This window comes from Suricata suricatta, chromosome 2, assembly GCF_006229205.1.
Source record: "Suricata suricatta isolate VVHF042 chromosome 2, meerkat_22Aug2017_6uvM2_HiC, whole genome shotgun sequence".
Lineage (NCBI taxonomy): Eukaryota > Metazoa > Chordata > Mammalia > Carnivora > Herpestidae > Suricata > Suricata suricatta.
The window spans coordinates 161,627,165-161,649,787 of record NC_043701.1 but is presented as its reverse complement, the minus strand read 5'-3'; the positions used below and the strand labels follow the sequence as shown (position 1 = coordinate 161,649,787).

At 54.7% G+C, this 22,623-nt stretch overlaps 1 protein-coding gene across 2 annotated transcripts in view; it reads left to right on the top strand.

Moving 5' to 3' along the window:
* The window catches only part of SH3PXD2A (SH3 and PX domains 2A), a 231,348-nt gene that overhangs the window by 165,938 nt on the left and 42,787 nt on the right, over positions 1 to 22,623 (top strand). For both annotated transcript variants that reach the window (XM_029932517.1, XM_029932518.1), the window contains exons 7-8: positions 8,337 to 8,381; positions 14,665 to 14,796. In XM_029932517.1, the coding sequence (XP_029788377.1) occupies positions 8,337 to 8,381; positions 14,665 to 14,796 (177 nt within the window). The remainder of the gene's footprint in view (positions 1 to 8,336; positions 8,382 to 14,664; positions 14,797 to 22,623) is intronic.

The following is a 22,623-nucleotide window of genomic DNA, read 5'->3' as shown; positions in this document are numbered from 1 at the left end:
GCTGACAGGGACAAGAGCTTGAAGGAACTTCAGATCTGATTGGAGAGACTCATAACAAATTGTGGTTAAGCACCTACTGCGTGCCAGGTACTTGCTAGAACTGCAGCACTGGCCATACATTCTGGAGCCAGCTGACACAGTCAGGGAACAGTACAGAGATCCTGCTCAGGGCAGGGCAAGATGAGGGAGGCTGGCAGGCCTTGTGGAGTGGGTCATCCTCAGTCTCCATTCAGGAGTAAACTCTGCCCTTACCCCTCGGCCCTTCATCCCCACCCGTGTCCTGCTCCAGTCGATGGCAGTGTCCAGCCACATGTCAGCTGAAGCATTGTGAGTCCTGCCCCAAAGGAGGGTCTCTTTACAGATGCGAGGCCTTCAGGACTCTGTCCTGCTGCATCGCCCCCCACAGACGTCCACCTGGGGTGCGGCCTGCTGTGTCTGGCCTCAGCCTGCCCTGCACTTGGGTCTCAGCAGCCTCAGGGAGTGAGGATACACTTGATACCCAGGGCAGCCCTGACAGTCCCAGGCAGCTGCCTGCCTCCCAAACCCACACGACTCCTCATGCAGACAGGACCGCCTGGGTAGATAGCCGTGCCCCTGTGCCCCAAGCATGGAGACAGCTGTTAGGGAGTCAGTTTGTCATAGCCCTGCTGTGCACATGGGGGATGCTTATTAAATAGTCGGCAGTTGGGGTACCTTGGGGGCGGGGTGGGGCTCAGTCGGTGAAGCTTCCAACTTAAGCTCAGCCCGGGAGTTCGAGCCCTGTGTCAGGCTCTGTGCAGACAGCTCAGAGCCTGGAGCCTGCTTCAGGTTCTGTGTCTCCCTCTCTGTGCCCCTCCCCTGCTCGCTTGCTGGCTCTCTCTTTCTCTCAAAAATGAATAAACATTAAAAAAATAATAATAACCTGATAATCTGAAAGCAAGGAGTCCAGTCTGGAGGAAAGAAGGCATTGCACTTTTTGTGGCCCCCAGGTAGGAATGTTGGTCCTGGGTCCCTTGCTGTTGATCCCTATTGCTCACGCATGGCTCTCATGGGGACTGAGCCAGGGAGACAGGGGCTCCAGGGCTGGGGGGCTGGGAACCAGCTTCTGCTCACCTCATCTCGCAGTCCTGGCCCTTTTCTCTGCTCCTGCCTCATCCTCACAGATCCTGGCTCTGGCTGGGGGAGCTGGTGGGTGGGGGAACAGGAGGGGGATATCCCAGTAAGTGGGAGAGGACCACCAAGGCAGACCACCCCGGGGAGTGGGGAGGTGGCTAGGATCCTGGAACTCTGAACAGTGCTAAGTTTGTCTCTTTTCTGCACACCACCGCCCCGGCATGGGAAGAGGTGAGAACCTGAGAACTGAGGGGGAGACCGCAACCCAAGGGGATGCCATGGGGTCAGGCAGCAGCTGCTGGGAGTGAGGCTCAGAACCTTGCCAGCCTCCCCACCCAGCACCCCTCTGTCCACCCACGGCTTCTCTGGCTAACGTCAGCACCTGTCTTTAACCCGGATGCTTTGGATCTTTTCAGCAGGGTGGAGGGAGGAGGGCAGACCTGTGTGCCGCCCCCTACCCCCCGGGCAGCTGCAGTGCTCTCAGAGGCATCCGTGGCCCCTCTGCCCACACCCACTAGAGCTGGGCTGTCTCTGCTGCCCCCAGCCGTGGTCTAGGCGGTGCCCTTGGACTTAGTCTCTGAGGGACTGTGGAATGGCTCCAGGTCCAGCCCAACCCCCACCCCACCCCATTCCCCACCTGAGCAGGGAAACTGACTGTTCTCTGACTGCATAGTTCAGTGACCCGAGGGGCAGTAGTACATTCCTGCCCTGGGCTGGGCTGCCCCCACGCAGACTCTGGATTCTGGGAAAGACAGAATCCTGGGGAAGGAGGCAGACCCCTTCTTATTGAGAGCAAAATGAATAGGAATATGGCTGCATGTACAAAGGGAAGCCCAACAGAAAAATGAGCCACTGGCCAATGGCTGGGGAGAATCCAGAGAATGCAGTCCCCTGTTTTAGGCCCCTTTGTTCCCCGTTCCCAGCCAGCCTGCCTGGGCCCAAGTCTGCCTCAAGTCTTGCTGTGGGGCCTTGGGAAGAGCCTCACTTTTTGCATCTGTAAGTTACAGATTATTGGAAGGATTAAAATTAGTGCTCAGAAAATGTTTAGCCAGTGCCTAGCATGAGTATTAGAAAGTGGGAACTGGTATAATTTGTCTAGCCCTCAGCCCTGCCACTCACTTGCTGTGTCTTCTTAGACAGATTTCTTGCCCTCCCTGGTCCTCAGTCCCCACATGCTTCTTCTAGCCTTTGGGATACCACCAAGAAGCCAGAGGTGGGGGAGGGGGCCTGGAGCAAACAATGGCCAGTCTTCCCATTTAGGATTTGCCTTCTGTCTTTAAAGTGATATGCATCAGAAATCCAGCCCTACCAAATTTACTCTTGAGTATTTTTCTCTTTACTTAGCTCAGAGTTCTGTGGCCCTGGGCAGGACCAGCTACATAATTATGGGGCCTCTTGGTCACAAATGATTAAAGATTTCAAATGAGGGACAGAAGAGCATTGAACCAAGCGGGGGGGGGGGGGTGCTTCTAAGTGTGGGGCCCTGGGGGACAGCCTGATCACATGCACCTGAAGCTAGCCTCACTTTGGAGGCTGTGAGAGTAGGCAGGGCCAGGGGGTCTTGGCTAGTGCAGGCATGATTTTTTTTTTTTTTTTGGTTGTGCCCTAAGTACGTTGAGCTGGAGGCTGCTGCTCACCCTGGATCAAGTGCATGGAGCTGATCCTCACACACCTTACAACTGTATACTTCCGAACTTGCCCCCACATAGCTTCGGATTGGAATTCATGTTTGAACTCTTGCTCATTTTCTTTCTTAGCCATCTTAATTCTTGCCGTGCTTTTTCCCCCAGATGGTATTCTTATCGCTTTCACCATCGTGCCTCAGTTTCTGCTGCTTGGAATACAGAGACCTATTTAAAACCCCCTAACGTGGATATATCACATAGGCCAAACTGCACTTCTTTCTGTAAAGGAAGTATTCTTTGTGAAGGACTCTTAGCCTTGGAGGGCTGTTGTAAAGATCTGAGCTCCTTCATGCCTGTGACCAGACAGCGCCCCGCCTCCAATAAGGGGCATGCTCCGCTTCTGGCAAAGTAGCATCTCAAGCTATTTAGTGGTGGAGCGAGCAGCTCTCGGGCCCTAGTTAGCTGAGGGCCTGAAGGCAGTGGTTGAGTTTCCCGGTGGCTCAGTCAAAAAGGAAGAGAGGGGCACCTGGGTGGCTCAGTTGGTTAACTGTCCGACTTTGGCTTAGGTCATGATCTCGTGGTTTGTGAGTTCGAGCCCTGCATCGGGTTCTGTGCTGATCGCTCGGGGCCTGGAGCCTGCTTCTGATTCTGGGTCTCCCTCTCTCTCTGCCTCTCCCCTGCTCATGCTCTGTGTCTCTCTCTCTCTCTCTCAAAAATAAATGTTAAAAGAATTAAAAAGGAAAAGAAATGTGGAGCCTGTAGGAGACCCAAGAAACCCAACCCTGTGCAAAGTTTAGCTGTACAAAAGGGGAGGAAAGACTAGGCTGTAGCAGATGTTCAGACCCCAGGTCAAGGCTGCAGTGAGGGAAGAATGGCAGAACTCCAAGGAGGGCAGGGTCTGGAGGGCTCAAGCACACTGGAACCAAAGAATAAAAGGACAGGGACAAAACAGGGGTGCTCATTCCAGTTGGGGCCCCTCCCTGCCTCTCCCCTCCCAAGGCAGCACTGTGGAAGCCGATGCGGTGTGTGACCCTGCCCTGGTCCCAAGCCCTCGGTTGGCTCTCACTCTCTGAGGACTCTGTGCTGCTGGCCGCTCTTCTGTCTCTCCCACCTGGGCTCACAGCCCACTCTGGATTTATTAGTTTGGATGGGTGGGACTCGCTTTACACCAGGGAAGGATTCCTGGAAACAATGGTTTGAGACTCAATTTGGGCAAATTGAACCCACCTCGCTCTGCTCTGGAGTTACTCGAGGTTAAGAGAAGCCATGCTGGGAACCCGTCCCTTTCCTAACTTCACGCTACCCAGGTGTGTGTTTATGGAGTACTCGGGCGCTTGTGTGTTTGGGGGGAGCATCCTTCTAGTCGGGGGCACCTGTGCTGTTCTTTGATTTCTCACAATCACCTGGGCCTGACAAAAAGCAGGTTCAGCATGTAAGAAGTGTCCTCGGGTCTCCATATTTGGCCAGGACCTGCAGGCACCTGGTTTTCTCAGGGCCTGGATTCTTGCTGATCTTACAGGACGGGAGCACTGGCCGTAGTTGGGCCAGGAGGACCGTGGGATGGCCAAGCGAGGGACCCTATCTCCCCACCTCCTGCCTTCCTGGAACACACAGCGTTAGTCACCAGCTCAGCCCCATCACTCACTCCCATTCTGCCCCAAAAGCCTAGTTCCTACCCATCCAAGATCTTTCACAGGCATCAGGTCATTTCACTCTTAAAACAACCCTACAAAGAAGATGAGGTAAGTACTTTTATCCCTGTTTTACAGAAGGAAAAGAGACCCAGAGATAGGGCCCAAATGCCCCAGGATTAGTGAGCTGAGTGGCAGGGTGAGCGCAAGAACCAAGATCTTAAAAGAATTCTTGCCTCTGTTCTCTGGCTTTTTGTCTCTTGAATTAACTGCTTTTTTCACTTGAGTTTCCATATATTGAGCATGTGTTTAAGTGGTTTTCCCTGGAAAGGTGGTCTGCTGCTCTAGAAAGATTCGTTTCAGCTGTGGAGCACTTGCATCATGGAGACTAGCAGGTTTCTGCTGAAAGAGTCTAGAACATCACACAAGTACCGTGGGTATCGCTAGGCCCAAGTGCTTGATTTTACAGATGTAAGCATTGAGGCCCAGAGAAGTCAAGCCACTTGCTCAAGGTCACAGAGCTGATTCTCAGCAAAACCAGGTGTGCAGATTCCCAGTCTGGCGCCCCTCTCTTTCTGCTGCCCTGAAGCTGCGCTGTAAGGCCCTTGGTTCCGTCACTGGGGAGAGGGTGGGAGAGATTGCGGGAGGGCAGGAAGCAGTTGGTTCGTGTCGGTCACAGCTGCTCGCTTGGCTGTGCCTGCCCCTTGCTCCCTCGTCCCGTCCCTCTGTCTCCACTTTCCCAGTCCCGAGCCAGCAGCCTCGTCTGCCTCCTGGCTGGAGGGCCAGGCTGTGTGAGCCAGAGGCCCTCTGTTCACCGTAAGGAGGCGGGGGTGGGGCGTCCTTCCCACCCTGGGAGAGGGCTCGCTCTGGTGGGCTGGAGACAAGGCACTCAAAGTGGCGAGAGATTTGGGGTGGGAGCAGCAGAACTGGATTAATTCCGCAGATCCAGGGGACTGGGAAATAAATCATGTTTTTAAAAAGACAGGCTCATTTTGGTCCCTTTCCCATTTTCCTTAGGAGAGCAAAGGGAAGGCCTGCTTCTGGGGACTGCTGGGGGTGGGCATGAGCTTGAGGGTACCCCACCCTTAGCAGTGGGGCTCAGGTTCCAGAGGCTGAGGGATCTTTTCCTGTCTGCTCCGTACTCCCTGCCCAAATGCCCAAACCCCAAGGGCCTGGAAGGGCATCAGACCCTTCAAGACGATCACTGAAAAAATCACCGGAGTGGCAGAAAACTTACGTGCATTTAGTCTAGGTGGGCCAAGGGCCCCTACTTCTCTCCTAGGATTTGGGGGTACCCCCCATTGATGAAGACAGCAGCTCCCCTTCATCTTCTAGCATGGGTGTTGGCAAAGAACCGCCCACAAGCCAACCCCAGCCCACCGTGTTGTTTTGTAAGTAAAGTTTTATTGGCACATGGCCCACTCAGTCTTCTACAGACTGTCAGGGGCTGCTTTTGCACTGTGACAGTAAAGGTGAGTCCTCTGGACAGAGACCTCATGGCCCGCAGAGCCTTCAGTATTGACCCTGGCCTTTACAGCAAGAGTGTTAACCCCTGTTCTCACAAAACCAGCCTTCCTGGGTTCTCAAGGCCTGAGCCAGATAATTTCCCTTGGCTCACTGAAGGAGGTTAACATTTCCCAAAAGTTTTCCTTCTGAAGAACCCAAAAGAAGCGAAAATGGAAGGTGTACAAGTAACAGATGCAGCAGAGGTGGACAGAGATGTGGACCCTCTCAGCTGGGTCGGCGCAGGGCGGAGTGGGGCCCGATGGGGCTGTGGCGGGCCTGGTGCTCGGCCTGCCGGGGGTGGTGCCGATGGCCTTGCAGTGTGGCAGACCGCTTGGCCACATTTGGGGTTCAGCACAAGGGAGTCATACCCCCAGCAAGAGGGAGCAGCAGGTAATGAGGCCCCGCATTCAGAGTTCAGGCCACGGCAGCGTCAAGCCTCAGAGGTGTGTCTGCCTTGTGTCAGCCCTACCAGGGCCTCAAAGCCGGGCCCCATAGCTCCTGCCTGGGATGGCTTCTGGCTGTGAGTCCAGGTGAGAGGCTCTGGCCGTAGAATGTTTGCCTTTGGGGTGCAATCTTTCAGAGTCCCTCCACCCCCGCTTCCAGCTGACCTGATGTTTGGGGGTGTCCATGGGAAGGCATCACTGGCCGGGTGCCATCGTCTTCTTGGCACACCCAGTGTTGAACACCGTCTGGTTCTCCTCCTTGAAGCTCCAGTAGGATTTCCCTGGTGCCCTGAGGTTGGTTTGAACCAAGCTCCTGGGAGATGGTGCCGATGGTAGCTAACAGTCGTTGAGCACTGACTGTGCAGGTGCTATGCTGAGCACTTGTTGCATATTACTTCATTAATCCTTATAGCAACCTGGAAAGTAAATATATCATCTATATCGATTTTTACAAGTGAGGGAACAGATTCAAGGAGGCTAAGTCAGTCTCTCCAAAGGAAGAATCTACACAGTCAGACTCCAAAGTCACTAAACCCCTCTACCAGAGCCCCTCACTGCTGGTTTACAATGAGGACCAGAAGGTGACTTGCTGAGCGTGGGAGAATTAGGTGCTTTAAGTTGTGTGTAGCATCAACTGATCGCCTCAAGTCTGTGGTCCCATGCAAGATGGACACTGTACTAGCTACGTGACCCTGGGCAAGTTACTCAACTTCTCTGGTTAATTTTCCTCATCTGCATGCTGGAGGGAGTAGCTATTCCTTGTAGGATTATTCTGGAAGACAAATGTGTTACTATATGTAAGTGCTCAGCAGGATTCTTGGTGTATGGTAAATGCTGCATGAACCTTTGCTGCTCTTGTGATTACCATTACTATGTGTCATTGGATCAGGCAGCTCTCCTGGCTGGCACGGGTGCCTCTCAGACTTGCATCTCAGTGTTTGCTTCTCACTGGCCCCTGCCCCTGCAACCAACACTGTCCTCCTTTGGAACCAATGAAAAGTTGAGCAGAGGAAGCACCAGCCCGGTGTGATCCCAGACCTGGTTCCATTTCCAGCTCTGCTACTCTGTGCTCGTGGGAACCTGGGCCAGTTTCCTCCCCTGTAAAATGGGGCCAAACTGCATACCCACCTCAAGGGATTGTCAGGGAATGAGCCACTGTATACCATAGGTAGACTATCAGTGTTTGTTACATGTTGACTTTCTGATACACTAGAGTTATTCACACTGTTGATTAGACTAAGAGCTTTCTGCCTTATATCACATATTGTTCTTATACGTGCTTTGACTTCACTCTGTCTTGGCAGGAGGGTAACTTCTAACCTTATTTCACAGATAAGGAAACTGAGATCAGATCAGACATGACTGTCTAAGCCTGAAATAGAGACCTCATCTCCGATGGTCGCTAAAGGTCCCTGTCCTTCTGGGTTGGAATTGGGGTGTGAGGCTGCTTCCGTCCATCCTGACAGGGCCTCTCTTCCTCCTTGGGTAGGACTGGGTCAAGGGCTGGACAAGACATCAGAGCTCAGTGGTGTGGGGCCTCAAGACTAGAGACTGGCCTGGCACTCTCCAGCCCTGATGTTTGAGGATCCAGGTCCAGGCTGCTGAGCTTGATGGCCTGGTGAGGATCCTTGGAGCCACCAGGCCCTGTGTGGCCACCCACCCTCCCACCCACACAGCCAGAGACAAAGGCCCAGGCTGCTTTCTCCAGGGCAGTGATAACCCGCGGGCCCGGTTCCAGGCAGGGACTGTGTAGGATTCTCTGTGCTCCAGAGGATGCCTGCGTTTCGGCAGACACCTCATTATCCCCATCCGTCCCAGCCGGCTGTGTCCCAGCGCCTCTGTAATCACTCAGGCCCACGCCCAGCAGCCAGCCCAGGGCCAGGAAATCACTCCCCTCCCCTCCCCCGCCTTCCGCCGCCAGCCCAGAGCGGCGCCTGTAGCCACTTGCCCGGTGGACCTCCTGCCTGCCTAACGGTTCTCTCTCCTCCTCTGATTCTCCTCTCTCTCCTGCTGCTGCTTGCTCTCGGGGGACTCGGAAGTGTGGCTCTCCAGCTGGGCTGAGTCTCCCAAGAAGGACGTGACAGGTACTGCCCTGAGTGCATGTGTGTGAGCATGTGTGTCGGGGACACGCACGTGTGGGAGCCGGTGCCCGCCGGCCGCTGTCCGCATGCTTCCCTGTGGCGTGGAGCAGCCCTTTGTCGGCATGCCGATCGTCCCCTGCCCCCACCCTCCCCCCGCCCCCTGCCCTTGCCCTTCCACCAGCCGTACTCGCTGTCCTCCTTTCAGCCCTCTCTAGGCCCCAGGTCCAACCTCACAGCCTTTGATGACCACATTGCACAGTGTGTAAACGAATGCACTTCAGCCTCGCAGTGTATGGGTTTGTCCCTGGCTCTGCCGTGTGCTGGTGGAGTAAACTTAACCTCCCTGAGCAGTGCACTGCCCGCTCCCAGGGAGCCTGGCACGTGCAAAGTGTGCAGGTGATGGTAAGGCCACCACGATCCTGTACGTGACCTCAGCTGGTCATCCCTGGGAGGTGGGCCAGCCAAAGGTGGTCAGTGTCCCTTCTGGCAGTTACCTTGCAGTGGAGAGCCCAAGTCTCAGCACCCACCAGCCTGGTTTCCAGGGGCCCTCCCTGGGGAGCGGCAACAGCCTCGGAGCCCCGGAGCTTGGAGCTGCCTCTGCCTCAGTGGCTTTGCCAGGCTTTGGGCTTCCTGGTGCAGGATTGGCCCTCAGGGACTTGGGCCTGGACCTTGGGCCTAGGCAGAGCTGGGCTGGGGACCAGAGGCTTCCCTTTAGCCCATGGTCTAACGGGACCGTGGGAGAGAGACCAGGGCTCTCAGCTGCTAGAGGGAGATAGTGGCAGGCAGACAGATGCGAATTTCAGAGGGTCTTCTAGGAGCCCCTCCATTTCTAAGCGTGCTACCTCACACACACACACACACACACCACCACCACCACCACCACCACCACCACCACCACCACCACCACCACCACCAAACCTGAGAGCAGAAATTGAAGCTTGGGAGCTGGGGAACAAGGAAGAAGGGTCAGATGTCAGAGGGGCTGGCCCCAGCCCACCACAGCTGTGGGTAGGAACCTGGGAGGTAGCCGTGTTGGGAGGGACGCGAAGGTTAAGGTAACAGGCAGGAGGACCCCTTCCCTGACGCACGCTCCTGCAGCCATCCTTCTAGTGTTGTCTGTGACGAGGGCCTGGGCCTGACTAATCACTGGGCTCCTGTCCCTTTTTCCCCTCTCCACGAGCCAGTGAGCCAGAGCCCACTTGGCGCACATCTATACATTTTATTCATGAAACGTATAGCCTGGCCGCCCAGAGGCCTATGGAGGAGCCGGTAGGCCCAGCCCAGCCTGGGAGGAACCCGTTGTAAGGAGCTGGAGGGACCTTTGGTGGGATGCCAGGGTTGGGGGAGGGGTCAAGGAGAACATGAGGAGCCTGGGGTGGGGGCCACCACAGGGCTTGGTTTCTCAAGATGAGCCCAGCTGTTTGCAGTGAGAGGCTGAGGGGAAAAGTGTGGGCTGGGGAAAACCAGCCAGACTGGGAGTTCAGGGCTGAAGTCTTGGGCAAGCTGCCAGCTCTCTTTGGACCTTGGTTTCCCCATCCGGAGTGTCAGAGAGTGGAGGAGACAGTAAGGGGCTGATGTGGGGGATCCTCGTAGGTAAGAGGCCTCCGGCTGCATAGCCTGGCACCCCCACTCCAGAGTGGGCCCAGGGGGCTCTGACCCAGCTCTCTAGCCTGGCAAGTAAACAGTGCTTGCCCGGAGGTGGGCTTGGACAGAGGCAGGCTTCAGGGACACAGCCGCAGCCACCCTTTTCCCGGAGCCAGTGGCCCTTGCCCTGAGCTCCCTGCTGGTTCTGAGGCTGCAGGAGAATCTGAACCCCTCCTGCTTCCCACCCCCCCAGCCAAATCTCCCATTTCCTGTTTGTTTTATAAACATTGTCTATAGTTTACTTGGGGTGTTAATTCTGTAACTTCATTCCATGCTCGGAACAGCCCATTGAGGTAGGTACTTGTACCTGTTTACAAATGAGGACGATAAAGCTCAGAGAGGTTAAGTGTCCTTCCCAGGGTCACAGAGCTGGTAAGGGCAAAGCAGGACTGGACCTCAGACTCTCAGACTCACATTTTATGCTTTCACGTCATGAATCTCAGGCAATTGGGGCCAGTGCCAGTTCTGGGCACGTACTCTCCTCAGGGAGACTCCGGTCTCAGGCACACAATCTGATTGGGGCACAGTGCCCCACAAAAATCCAGCAGAGGATGGGAGTGGACACCATGGCTGGAGTCATCAGGCGACTCCCGGAGGGTCAGAGATGCTTGAGCAGAATTGGAGTTGGTAGAAGGGACAGCGTTCCAGGCAGGGGGAACAGCTAAGGCAAAGGCTTGGAAATAAGAACCTGCAGAAACCAGTGTAGTGGGCACACAGTGCCCTCAAGACATGTGTCCTGAATCATGAGTGTTGCCAGGAGGGGGCGGGGCGTGGGTATGTGTCAGGGAACTCGGGAGACTCAAATTGTCAGACTGAGCTTGAATTTGGCCTTTATTCTGTAGGCAGGGACCCATTGAAGGTGTTAGAGCAGGGGACTGCCTTGGCAAAGGCCTCATTTAGAAGTTTAAGTTGGCAGCCAGGATCGGGCAGGAGCCAGGGGTCCAGCCAGGTGGTATAGGAGGAACACAGGTGTGGGGCAGGGCCCTAGCAGACCCAGCCAGGGGCTCTGTGTTCCATGGGGCCCATCCCTGGATGCGGCTGTACAAAGTCCCTGCAAACCGGAAGGGCTCTCCTCTCTAGAAGGGGTACACCCCTTCACCATGCTCTTCTCACACCCTTCCCATCAAAAGACTAGAGGCTTCATCCACTGCGCCTGCCCCTCCTCCTTTGGGCTGCCTCCTCCAGCCCCCAATTTTCCAGGCCTTGGCTGGGAGGGGATCCAAAGCAGCCTCTGTGGGATGACATCACCCACCGGTCCGCCTGCCGAGTGGTTTCTCATCTGGATACCTGCTCCCAGCTCACGCCTGCCCAGGCAGCCCTGGGCAGGCAACACCCTAAGGGGCAGATGCCAGTGAGAGTGAGCTTGGCTGCATGCACTGGAGGAGGGGGGAGCAGCCAGGAGGGCAGAGTGTCTGTGTGTCCATCTGTCCATCCCGCAGCCTTTGCGGTAGCCTCCAGGAAGTGCCATCGCCTGTCTTCTGTGCTCTGGAATCCTTGAAGAGCATTCTCTTAACTTTTCTATCCGTGTGGCCAAATGTCGGTCTTCAGAAAGCGTAGGCCAACTTTCTAAGGGGCTGGGGGGCGAAATTTTTCCCCTCTTTGAAATCTTGCCTCAGATTTTCTTGGCTTGGATTAAAATAAGCTGAAGTCTCTCCATTCCCTAGCAGCCCTGCTTGTCCTCTCTAGCAGCTTCTGGCCACAAGCTCATCAGTCCTTGCTCCTCTGTGCCTCTGTTTCCCCATCTCCCCTTTTTCCTTTACATAGTTGTCTCGCTCTCCTGAATTTCAGAGGCAAGGCCTTGTCTGCTTTATCAGTACTGGCTCAAAACAAACCACTAAATCACTCTGTTCATTTGTCCACCTGTTTGTTCATTTCATTCATTTTGCAAACACTTGCTGAATGCCTACGACCTAATGGGCCCTGTGGTCTGCGCAACAGATGCAGCGACAGTCAGCAAGGATCCCACACTCCAGTCTTTATTAAATACAGGGATCAGTGGCTCTCTGTAGGTGGCATATAGTAGAGAAGTTCAAAACACAAGAGGCTGTGTCTCGTGGGCTTGGGTTCAAGTCCTAGCTGTATGACCTTAGGAAAATAGCTTACCTTCATGAGCCTCAGTGTGCCTGTGTGTAAAATGGGTCTTTAACAGATCCTACCACGTAGGGTTGCTGCGAGGATCCAGGGAGACGGCAGAACGATGCAGTCAGGTGCTTGGCATCGTGCTGACCACGAGTGAGCACTGAGGGCCTGCTGCTAAGTGTCAGTGTAATCTGGGCTCTTGGGATTTGGAAGCTCTCTAAGCCTCTGGGAACTCCTCTTTTCTGTTTGTATCTGGAGTTTTCCTTTCCCACAAACTGGAAAGGGAGCCCCCATATCTCACAGGGCAGGGGCTGGCCCTTTTTGTGCTGGGTGCACTGAAGAAGAGTTCTTGGCCACAGGGGCACTGGCGTCCCCCCAGGGACACAGTGGGAGGTAGCCTCTGTCAGCATCATGTCAGGTGGGCAGGGACAGGCCCAAAGACTGGCCCCATCTGAGCGCAGAGCGGTTGGCCCTGCTGCCCTGCTGGTGGTTGCCTTTCTGCCTGAAATACAATCCTGGCTTTAGTGGAGCTGCGCGGGGCTGTGCGTGTGCACGCCCATGTGGCAGGACTCGGCAGGGACAGAGTCCCTTCCTGGTCTCCAGAGGGTGAGCGGGGGCTGTAGGGCCCACACCCTACAGGAGGAAACCATCAGGGGTAGTGGGTTTCGTTCCTTCCATTGCTCCCTCCCCTGGATTGGATGGGACCTTCCTCAACGGAAGACCCAAAAGTCTAAGCAGTGCTTCTCTCCCCTGGCGGTGCATGGGAACCATGGGAGAGGAGGGGGTGGCTAGAAAAAACCCCCCGAGCCAATGAAAGCTGGACCCCTGGGAGACCCAGGCATCAGTATTCTTTAAAAGTTCCCCAGGCAGTTTTGTGCTAGAAGAAAGGGTGTCTGGAAAGGGAAATCAGAGGCAGTTCTGTAATGGAAAGAGAGATGGGCATGAACTGAAACCATGTTTGGTTCTGTCCAAGGCAGCTGTGTGAGCTAAGGCAAGCATCTTGCCCTCTCTGGGCCACTGGGTTGTCTTTTGTGAAATAGGAAGGTAAAAAGGATAAAACGGGACAGTGTACATGCCTGACATGTACTATGTACTATATGGAGCTGAGGGACCCTTTCTGTCATTTCTGTGGCCATGCAGGTGGTGTGAATCCCCCAGCCTTCCAGGAGATTGGCAGATATATAGGATGGTAGACACATAGTTTAAGTGTGCTAGGCATTCCCTTTGGGCTGGGTGTGGTCTGGGAAGGCTTCCTGTAGGAGGTGACCAGTAGGTCTCTGGTTTGTGGATCCTTTCAGCTCCTAGCCAGGCACGTCCAGGAGTTTTGTCTGCATTAGGTATTTTGTCTGTATTCCACCCTAGTGGTGGTGATGGAAATAGTGAGACATGGAGAGGTTAAGCAGCATGTCCCAGGCCACACAGCCAGTAAGCTGAGATGGGCACCCAGTCTGGCCACCTTTCAGCCTAGGGCTTGCTTAATGAATATTGATTGCACTGCTCTGCTGGCTGAGGAGGACAGAGAAGTTGCCCGCTCCAGGGAGCCTCCAGCCCACCTGCCCTCCCTTTGCAGAGGCCTGCCTGTTGACCCCTCAGCTGCCAGAGGGGGTGGCTGCAGGCTTCCTGGAGCCTGACCACAAGGCCCAGCACTCAAAGACAGGGAGACTGAATCAGTCTCCATGTGGCCGGAGGGCAGCAGCCAGGCCAGAGTGAAGCTGTCCGCACCAGGCCCTTGGGCTCGTTGGCAGCACCTTGGTGAGCCGAGGGGCAGGAGGAGCCGAACTTGAGGAAAAGCTGGCAGGGGGCGGGCTGGGCTCACCGGCTGCTGGCGCTGGGACTTTCTTCTTGGGTTTCAAGTAAACAGTCTCGGCCCTCCTCCCCCTCCCCTGCCTCCACCCCTGGCTCCTCATTCGATGGGTCTCATGTGTTTCTATTTAAGGGTTGCGAGTAAACCCCAGTGATTGGCGGCCTCAAACCCTCTTGACTTCTCGCCTGGGCCCGGGCTGTGGAGACTCCTCTCCTGCTCGCTCCCTCTCCCTCCCGAGGGGAGGACCGCTGCCTCTCTTTTTCTTTCTGGGTTCACAGGGGCTGGGGGAGAGGCACGAGCCCTCCTCCTTGCCTTGCCTTTCTCTCTCCCTCCTCCGCTCGGCCTCAGCCCTCATGGGCGGCCCTCCCGTCCCGCCCCTGCCGGCCGAGGGGTCTAGGGAGACCACGTCTGCACCAGGCCTCTCCTGCTCGCCCGTGCTGGGCTGTGACTGACTCATCGCAGCGGCAGGCTCTTCCTCTGAGTTGCCTGGGCCCCTGCTCATCCCTGGCTGTCCCTCCCCACTCCGGCCCGGCTCCCATGTCCCCGGGTCCCCGCGGCACAGCGGGCCGGTGTGGGGCCTTGCTATATGGCCTGTACTTGGGGCCCAGAGAGCTGCGAGCCCTGGCTGCAGGCGGCCCCTCGGAGCGGCAGCGGCACTGGCGACGGAGCAGCCTCCCCCGAGGCCGATGGACAGGGGGCGCCCCGGCCGCGGGGCCATGGCTGGCCGCTGGCTCACCGCGTGCTTTCTGCCCTCGCCAGGTGCCGACACCAACGCCGAGCCCATGATCCTGGAACAGTACGTGGTGGTGTCCAACTATAAGAAGCAGGAGAACTCAGAGCTGAGCCTCCAGGCCGGGGAGGTGGTGGATGTCATCGAGAAGAACGAGAGCGGTGAGTGCTCAGACAGATGGCCAGGCTGGCTCCTGGGATGGACAGACAGACAGACGGTTGGCTGGTTTTGTTCCCTACCTCCTCCCCCACCTCTGCAGCTGTACGTTATTTCCATCTGGTGGGGAGAGGGCCGAGGAGGCTGAAGTTTCCCCTGTTGGTTTGGGCTGCAGGCCAGCACTTTGCCTGGTGGTGGAAGAATGTCTCCCCAGCTCCGGGAAATTAACCGGTTTGTGTGCATGCAAGGCCAGGGTGGCAGCTGCCAGCACAAGGTTCCTAGCCCCTGTTCAGGGTCCCCATGCCCACTGAGACCACAGGGAAGGTAGCTCCCAGCTCTGGGGCACCTTCGAGGGGCTTCCCCTGTTGGGGCCATCTTCCAAGCCAGGGTCCAGGCAGGGGCAAGAGAAGCTGACTCGCTGGTGGGGAAGGCTGGCCATGACGTCACGGTGGGGGCCAGGGTTCTTGGGCCCCTGGCGGGTTGTCTGAGGAAAGGCCGAGCCTGTGGCGGTTGGCTAGTGGGGGGGCGGGGGGGAAGCTGGCTGCCCCCTGCAGAGCTGGAGGCTGCCAGGACCTGGAAAGAGGGCCCAGGCAGGGGGATAAAGGAGCCAGGCAGCGCGCTACACTAGTCCCCCTGTCATTGCAAGCTGAGGCTTTGTCTTGTCTGGGCCCTGCCCCTGGCCATCCGGGGCTGCTGTTTGCACAGTTCTCACCAGGTGAACATAAGTGCCTTGGTGCCCTTGGCAGCAGACATCTCTGCAGGTGGAAAGAGGAGGCCCTGCGTCTGTCTGAAGGGCAGGGCGGGGTCATCCATTACCAATTTCCCCATATCCTGCTGGGGCTTGAATTGGTTCCTAGCGTGTTTTGTTTTGGTTTCAGTTAGCTGCAGGGGAAGGTCCCTTGCACAGGATCCTCTTTGGGCTATATTCAGAATCTCTGAGAGGGGAGGGGCCTGTTTTCCTCTTCCTCTTCTACTCCATTCCCTTACAGTATTTTGAACCCTGAAAGGAGGATAGACCAAAAGGTGACCGTACACGTTCTATAGACAAAGTACCTGAAGCACAGATGGACTGTGGGGAAGTGAGTTAGTGAGTCACCTCAGGGCAAAAGCAGAACAGAATGGGGACATACCCTTCCCCTGATTCCTATGCCTATGGGCAGCAAGTAGCTGTAGAGATGCTGGGGGAAATCCCAGCAGGCCTCCTGGGGGAGGTGAGCTCAGCTTACTGCTGCAGGAGGCTCAGGAACTGCTCCCTGAAAACAGAGCTGTGATGCTGGCATAGGTCGGACTCCTGGCCCTCCTGGGTCTGGGGTCTTCACAGACCTTTCAGAAAGGTCAGGCTTTGTCCTTGTGCCTGGTGTTACTGGCAAGGTGGTTGGCAGTGGCAGTCCCCAGCCCATGGAAATACACCCCTAGCTTAAGGCCTGAGCCTTGCATTCCAGGTGCCCACCCTCGTCTCTTTCCTGCACAGGTTTTGTCTTTAACCTTTGTCACAGTACCAGGTCTACCTACCCAGCCCCACTCCCATGCCTGCCCCGAGGAAGCTGGCATTGTCACAGAGGACTGGCTCCAGAACCCCTGAGCACCTCCAAAGGAAAGGATCTCTGATAGTAGAATTGGAGGCAGCAGCTGAGACAGAGGTTTTGGAGCTCACCTCAAGGGGAGAAATGGGCCCACTTCTCTATATAGGGTCAGGGCTGCTCAGAGAGTTCTGGCTTAGGGACCCTTGTGCCATTTCACCTGCCTTGTGTGTCACCAGCATGGCTATGTAGCCCAGCAGGAGGAGTGAGCCCCCATGTTTCTGCATACCAGCCACTGGCCAGGATGGGGAAGACCCCACCCAAAAGGAAGTCCACATGCTCGAGACTGATTCCCAGGGACAGACGTCCTTTCCTCTCTTCCCATCCCACGCTCAGGACCCTAGGGACACTCAGAAGCCCTGCCTAGCCGTGGCGGAGTGCACACCTGGAAAGCGCATAGAGGCACTCCTCTCCTGAGGGGTCCCAGATGGCTGTGAAAGGGGGCTCCAGCAGCCTGACTCCCCAGAGCAGTCCAGTCTGATGCACCAACCCTCTGAGAGAGCTACTGGTCCTGGAAGCAGGATTCTGTCCACCACTGGCTGAGGTTGGGTAGCTTCAGGTCCCTTAATCCCTCTGGGCCTCAGTTATCCCTTCTGTAAAATGGAGATAACTTTGTGGCTATTTGGAAGCAGGAACTAGAGTAATGACCTCCCTGAGCCATCTCCCAGGTCTGAACTCTGCCTGGGAGAGCTCTCTCTACCTGACACCTACGGAGCCTTCCGTAACATGGCTTTTCCACTTCTCTAGGACTTTTGTGTCTTTACTCTTAGAGATCTCTGCTCAGCAGCAGATATCTGCACAGGGACCTTGGAGTGCTGTGTCCACTGTGCAAACCCACACTGTCCGTTGCTGTCAGAAACCAGGAGGCCTGAGTGTATAACCAGTTTAACCAGAGAATCTAAGTGGATGGAGAGGAGAAAGCAGAAGGACCAGACTGCAGATCCTTGGGACAGTGGTGTCCCAGTTCAAGGAAGCTGTCTGAGGTGGGGGAGGGGAGGTGTGTTGTGCATCCTGTAAGCTGGCTTTGGAAGGGGTGGTGAGTGAGGCTTTTGACCTCTGTAACAAAGACCCAATTGTTATGCCTCTGACCTTGGGACAGGGTGGGTGGTGGGCATGTTGAGGCATTTCCACTCCAGTGGTTGGGGCAGTAGCCCCAGTTAGCACCATTCCCCACTGCCACCCCTGCCCAGGGCCTCGCCTCGCCAAGAGCCAGGACTCTGCCTGTGTCCCCTTCTCTCTCTCGGCTAGAAGTTCCTCAGTAGAGTGTTCATGGCGGGGTCCACCAGCCTCTGGCTCGGCCTGCTCGTCCAGGCCCTCTGGCTGAGACCATAGCCACAGAGCAATTTGGAGGTATGGTTGTGCCAGGGCTCTGTAGTCTCCTTGGTCTAAAGAGAGATGTGTCTGGAAGGCAATTCAGGGTCAGTAAAAAGTAAATGCCAGGTGCCATTTCATGAGTACCATTTTACCAGAATCAGGGAATGACCCCCTGTGGTAGAAGACCCTTTAACACTTTTGTGGCTGAAGTAATAAGGCTAAGAGGTTAAGTCATTTTCTTAGAGTCCAACAGCCAGGATCTCTGCCCTCTGCAGAGGACATAGGTGGAGGGGAGAACCAGCCCATCCCGGGTCATCCCGGGTTGGGTCACCAGCAGTTGGTGGTGCTACAGGTTGGGGAGAGACACAGGCTGGTTGAGATGACCGCAGGTCTCCCTGGAACGTCTTTGAGGAAGGATGGCTCTGTGTCCCACCTGCCAACATGGTGGTCATAGGTCATGGGAACTCATGTTGTTAATTGTTCCTTTGAACTTGGGGGCACGCGCCAGCTGAGAGGATCTGAGGAGGGTGATGTGTACCCACAGCACCAAGGACAAGCCTATTCCAGGGAATATAGGCAGGCAGAAGTCAGCAACACCCAAAGTGGGACCTGAGTACCTTAAGGGAAAGCCTTTTTGATCAAGCGGTGGGCCTGGGACCCAGGCAGAAATGACTCTCTTTCTCCTTTGATAAACAGGGACAAGTCTCGCAGAAAGATTCAACAGCTGTGCTTGCTTTGACAACCAGCAAGGCGTGCAACAGCCACTGTTGTATTGTCCTTGGAAACCCCTCCCCCCTTCATATACGCAGCAGTATCTGAGATGCCTCCTTTGTAGGACATTCTTATGCCTCAAAGACCACACTGGCTTCACCTGTGTGCAGGTACAATCCGGTCAGATTCCTTGTAGGGTGGTGATGGCAGGGTCTCTGTTGCTCTGGTTGATAGTCTCCAACTTGCCAGGATTGCTTCCTCCTCCTCAGGACTAAGGGCCAGGGGAGGATATGAGTCAACAGATGGCTCATTGTTTTCCTGCCTCACCTTTCCTTCTCTGGGTCTTCTTTCTTTCCTAGTACCAGCATGATAACCTTGGGAGTTCTGAACACTTCCTTGGGGGCACATAGCTGTAGGGCTAGCATCAAATCATGCTGGCAAGACATTTTGAGCTCCGCTGGTCCATCTAGCTGAGAAATTGTACAGGTGAGAAAACTGAGCCTTGGGCACTTGGCACATCGCAGTCTACTCCAAAATCCATGCTTTGGTCCCAAATGAGTAGTGAGCAGAGGATAGAAATCCACCTGAACTTGCTCAAGAGACTGCTGAAAGGATGCAGGGATATCTACCCCGAACTCAAAGATGTGAAGGGCATTCCAGACTCATAGGAGCTGGGAACCAGAAAGTCGGCATGAGCCAGATCAGCCGCTCTCAAATCTCTGTCTCTCTCTTGGGGGTACCATATAGATTTAAAACCCCCCTGTGAACTTCTCACTGCAGACCAACCTCCATTCTCTTCCTCTTCACTTAGAACAGCAGCCCGTTCACCTGCTATTGCTCTGTCAGGGCCAGATTGCATGGATTTTAGTTGAGATAACCGCCCCCACTGACAGTGGCTTCTGGTTCTCGGAGTTCAAAATTTCAAGTGTGAATCTGAATCTGATTGGTTCCTGGCCAGCCAATCAGCAAACCTTCCATGAAGTGGCCACCCCTGGGCCAATCAGCTGTGTCTAGAAGTGTCACAGGGTATAACATGGCTACCTTGCCAGCCTCCTTGGCAGTGGCTGGTGGAGAGCAGGTTTTAAAGAAAGGAGATATGGAGGGGTAAGGTACCCAAAAGCATGTTGGGCTGCCAACTATTTGCTTGTTTAGCAGCTGTATGTGTGTAGTGGAGAAACAAAGAATCGGGAATCTGAATACTAAGTTTAAGATCGAATACTACCCTAACTTTGTGATGTAAATAGGAATCCCTTACTGTTTCCTCATAAGTATAAGGGGGCAATGATACACATTGCATGGGCTTTTGGGGGGAAGGGGAAGTTAATAAATATAATCATTTATTATTTGCTAAATATATTTATCAATAAGACAAACTGATAGCTTTTAGATTTGTGTGTCATATGGTGGTTTTGTATTGTCAAAGATAATGCATTCTTCAACTATATAGTTTGTGAGTTCGAATTTTTTTTTTTAACTCTGAGGCTGTATCTCTTCTCTTTAGCTATTTCCTCATGAACATTGTTATAACTGGTTCTACGTGGGCTTTTTATAAGGGAGAAATCTACATAGTGTTCGTTTTTCACTCATTCATTTATTTTACAATTCTCGAATACCTCCTTTATCCCAGGCCCCATGCTGGTTTGGTGCATATCCATAAGGTTCCTGCTGTTTATTATGAAGCTTAGACTCTAATCAGTCTGAGCATTCTGGGTACTTAGGGAGTGGACCCTATTGTGAGGCTGGAGCAGCTTTGCAAAGTTTAATGTCTTCAGTGGACTTCTCTTATGCATCTTCTGTGTCTTTTGCTTAGATTATTTGTGGACTAAGAAACTACCTGATTGCTAATTCAGACTGCCATTCTACCCTAGCAAAGAGATAGCCCAACAAAGATAGGATAGGCTGTTTTAGAAAGGCAGGTTTACCGTAGTCTGCATTGTAGATAAGTGAACTAACACGCTTAGCTCTGCCACAGCCTTCTAAGAGATTGGTTCCAATGAGTCAACCATAATTTGTATGTGGTAACTGGCCCCCATGAAGTCCTGTCCCAGCTGTCAGACAGCCTTGGTCTCTGACATCTCTTCTCTTCCTAAGCATAGCACGTGTGTGTTCCTACTGTGTCAGCTTAATCAGCAGTTCCAAAGTCCGTGCCGGTCTGAGACGATCTCTGACATGCAGGTGCCGTCCACTTTCCCTGCACGGGAAAGGGCTGCAGAACATAGATCCAGGAGCAAAAGCTAGCATCCTAATTCCACCTCAGGGCCCCTCAGCCTCGCTTTATTTATTGCAGACTAGAGATTGTTTTGAGAATGGGACTGCAGGACCGCCTAGCAATGTAAAATGTGGCTTCAACTTAGACAAGCCTGGTTTTCATCTTGACTTGGTACTCACTAGTGCTGCGTCTGGGGAAATTTCTTTCTTTCTGAGTATCTCCTGAGTATCAGTTTCCTCGCCTTTAGAATGGGGATAATTGTACCCACAGCAATAGGGTAAATGTATGCTGGTTTGAAAGGAATTCCGTGCTTAGTACAGGGCCTGGCACACAGTAAGTGCTCAGGATGTGCTGGTCTCCAGGAAGACTGCTGGGCCAGGAGATTGATCTCGGTGCCCACAGCAGGCCAGTTTTTCTCTTAATGGCCTCTATTTCCCTCCCTAGCCAGAGAATGGCTTGCATATAGTAGTGCTGAGGATTCTCTTGGCCCTGGTGGTTTGCAAGATGGGCAGGGCAAGCAAGGCACTTACGCAGGCAGTGAAGGCCAGGAACCATGTTGGAGACCAGAGTTGCACCTTTGGAGCCCTGGCTTGGGTAGCTGTCCTTGCCCCAGCCCACATGTGACAGGAGAAGAGTTGGAGACAGAAATCAAGTTCCCACTGGTGACCCAGAGACCATACCTTACAGGACCCCATGCTTCGAGCAAGTCTGAGGGAAGAGGAGCAGCTCACGGATGACACCCTCAATCTGGCCGTCCCACGGTGGCTCTGTTGCATGGTGCAAAGCTAAAGCACTGGGGTGGTAGGGGACTGTCAGAGTCAGCAAAGGCCGCCTGGAGGAGTTGGAGGCATCGAGCTGGGCCTTAGAGGAGGAGGTTAGGTAGGCAGAGAGGCAAAGGAATTCCAGGTGCACATGAAGGGGTACCAGGAGGAGGGGTGGGCCTGGCAGGTGCTCCAGTGGGTGCATCCTGATGAAGAAAGTGGGAGTTGGGCACTAGTGGAGGGGGAGGATGGATGGGGCTGGGGGAGCAGGTGAGCAGGAGAGGGGCAGGACGATGTGGCACTTGAGGCAAGCAGTCCCGGCTGTGGGGAGGAAGGTGGTGGGGGAGGGTGTGTCCGAGAACCGGAAATCACTCTTTCCTCGAGCTAGATCTGCATGAGCAGTTTGCAGGGAGGCGTCCAAGGGCTTATCAGCACTGAGCACTGCCAGCCACCCAGCTGGAGCCAGCTGCCAGATGGCCGGGTGGAACAGTGGCCACCAGGGCACTCTCCTGTCTCTCCTTCACCTGTTCAGGCTGAGCATGTGAGGCCGCTGGTCACTCCGACCTCACAGTGGCTCTGTGGACCGCTCGTGTCCCACACTCCTCCGAGGCCATTCCCCTGGAATAGTCATTTCTGAGCAGAAGATGTGTTTTGGTGACCTTGGAAATCCAGCTGAAGTGCCAGAGGGATGCTGGCTGCTCCTCTCACCCCCGGGCAGCCCAGCTTGGCTGCCTTCTGGTCTGGGGGGCAAGCAGGTTTGCGCTCTGTTCACGGGCATCTCCAAAATGCTGCTTTTCTGAGTCTGAACACCAAGGGAATGCTTAAACCACACACCACCGAGACCTCAGCAAGGCCCATCTTCATGTCACTAAATCCCTCTTGGTTGACCAGGTGCCAGGCTGCGGCCCAGAGGTGATGGAGGCCCCCAAAGTCCCATCCTCGTGAGGCTCCCATGTAGTGGTGAGATGGTCACAAGTAAACCAGGAAAATAATTCAAGATTTCGAAAAGTGCAACACAGGAAATAAACAGGGCACTATGACCTTCACATGAATAAGCAGCCAGAGCGGGTGATCATGTGGCCAGGGAAGGCCCCTCTCAAGGCCTTCTGTGCTGAGAATGCATGGAGTTCAGTGAGCAGAGAAAGAACCAGAGGCCACTTGGGTTGGGGAGCGTGGTGGTGAGTGAGGGCAGAGAAGGAGGAGAGGCCAGGGCGTGTCCTACATATAACAGCCACCACGTACTGGGTAGGAGTCTTG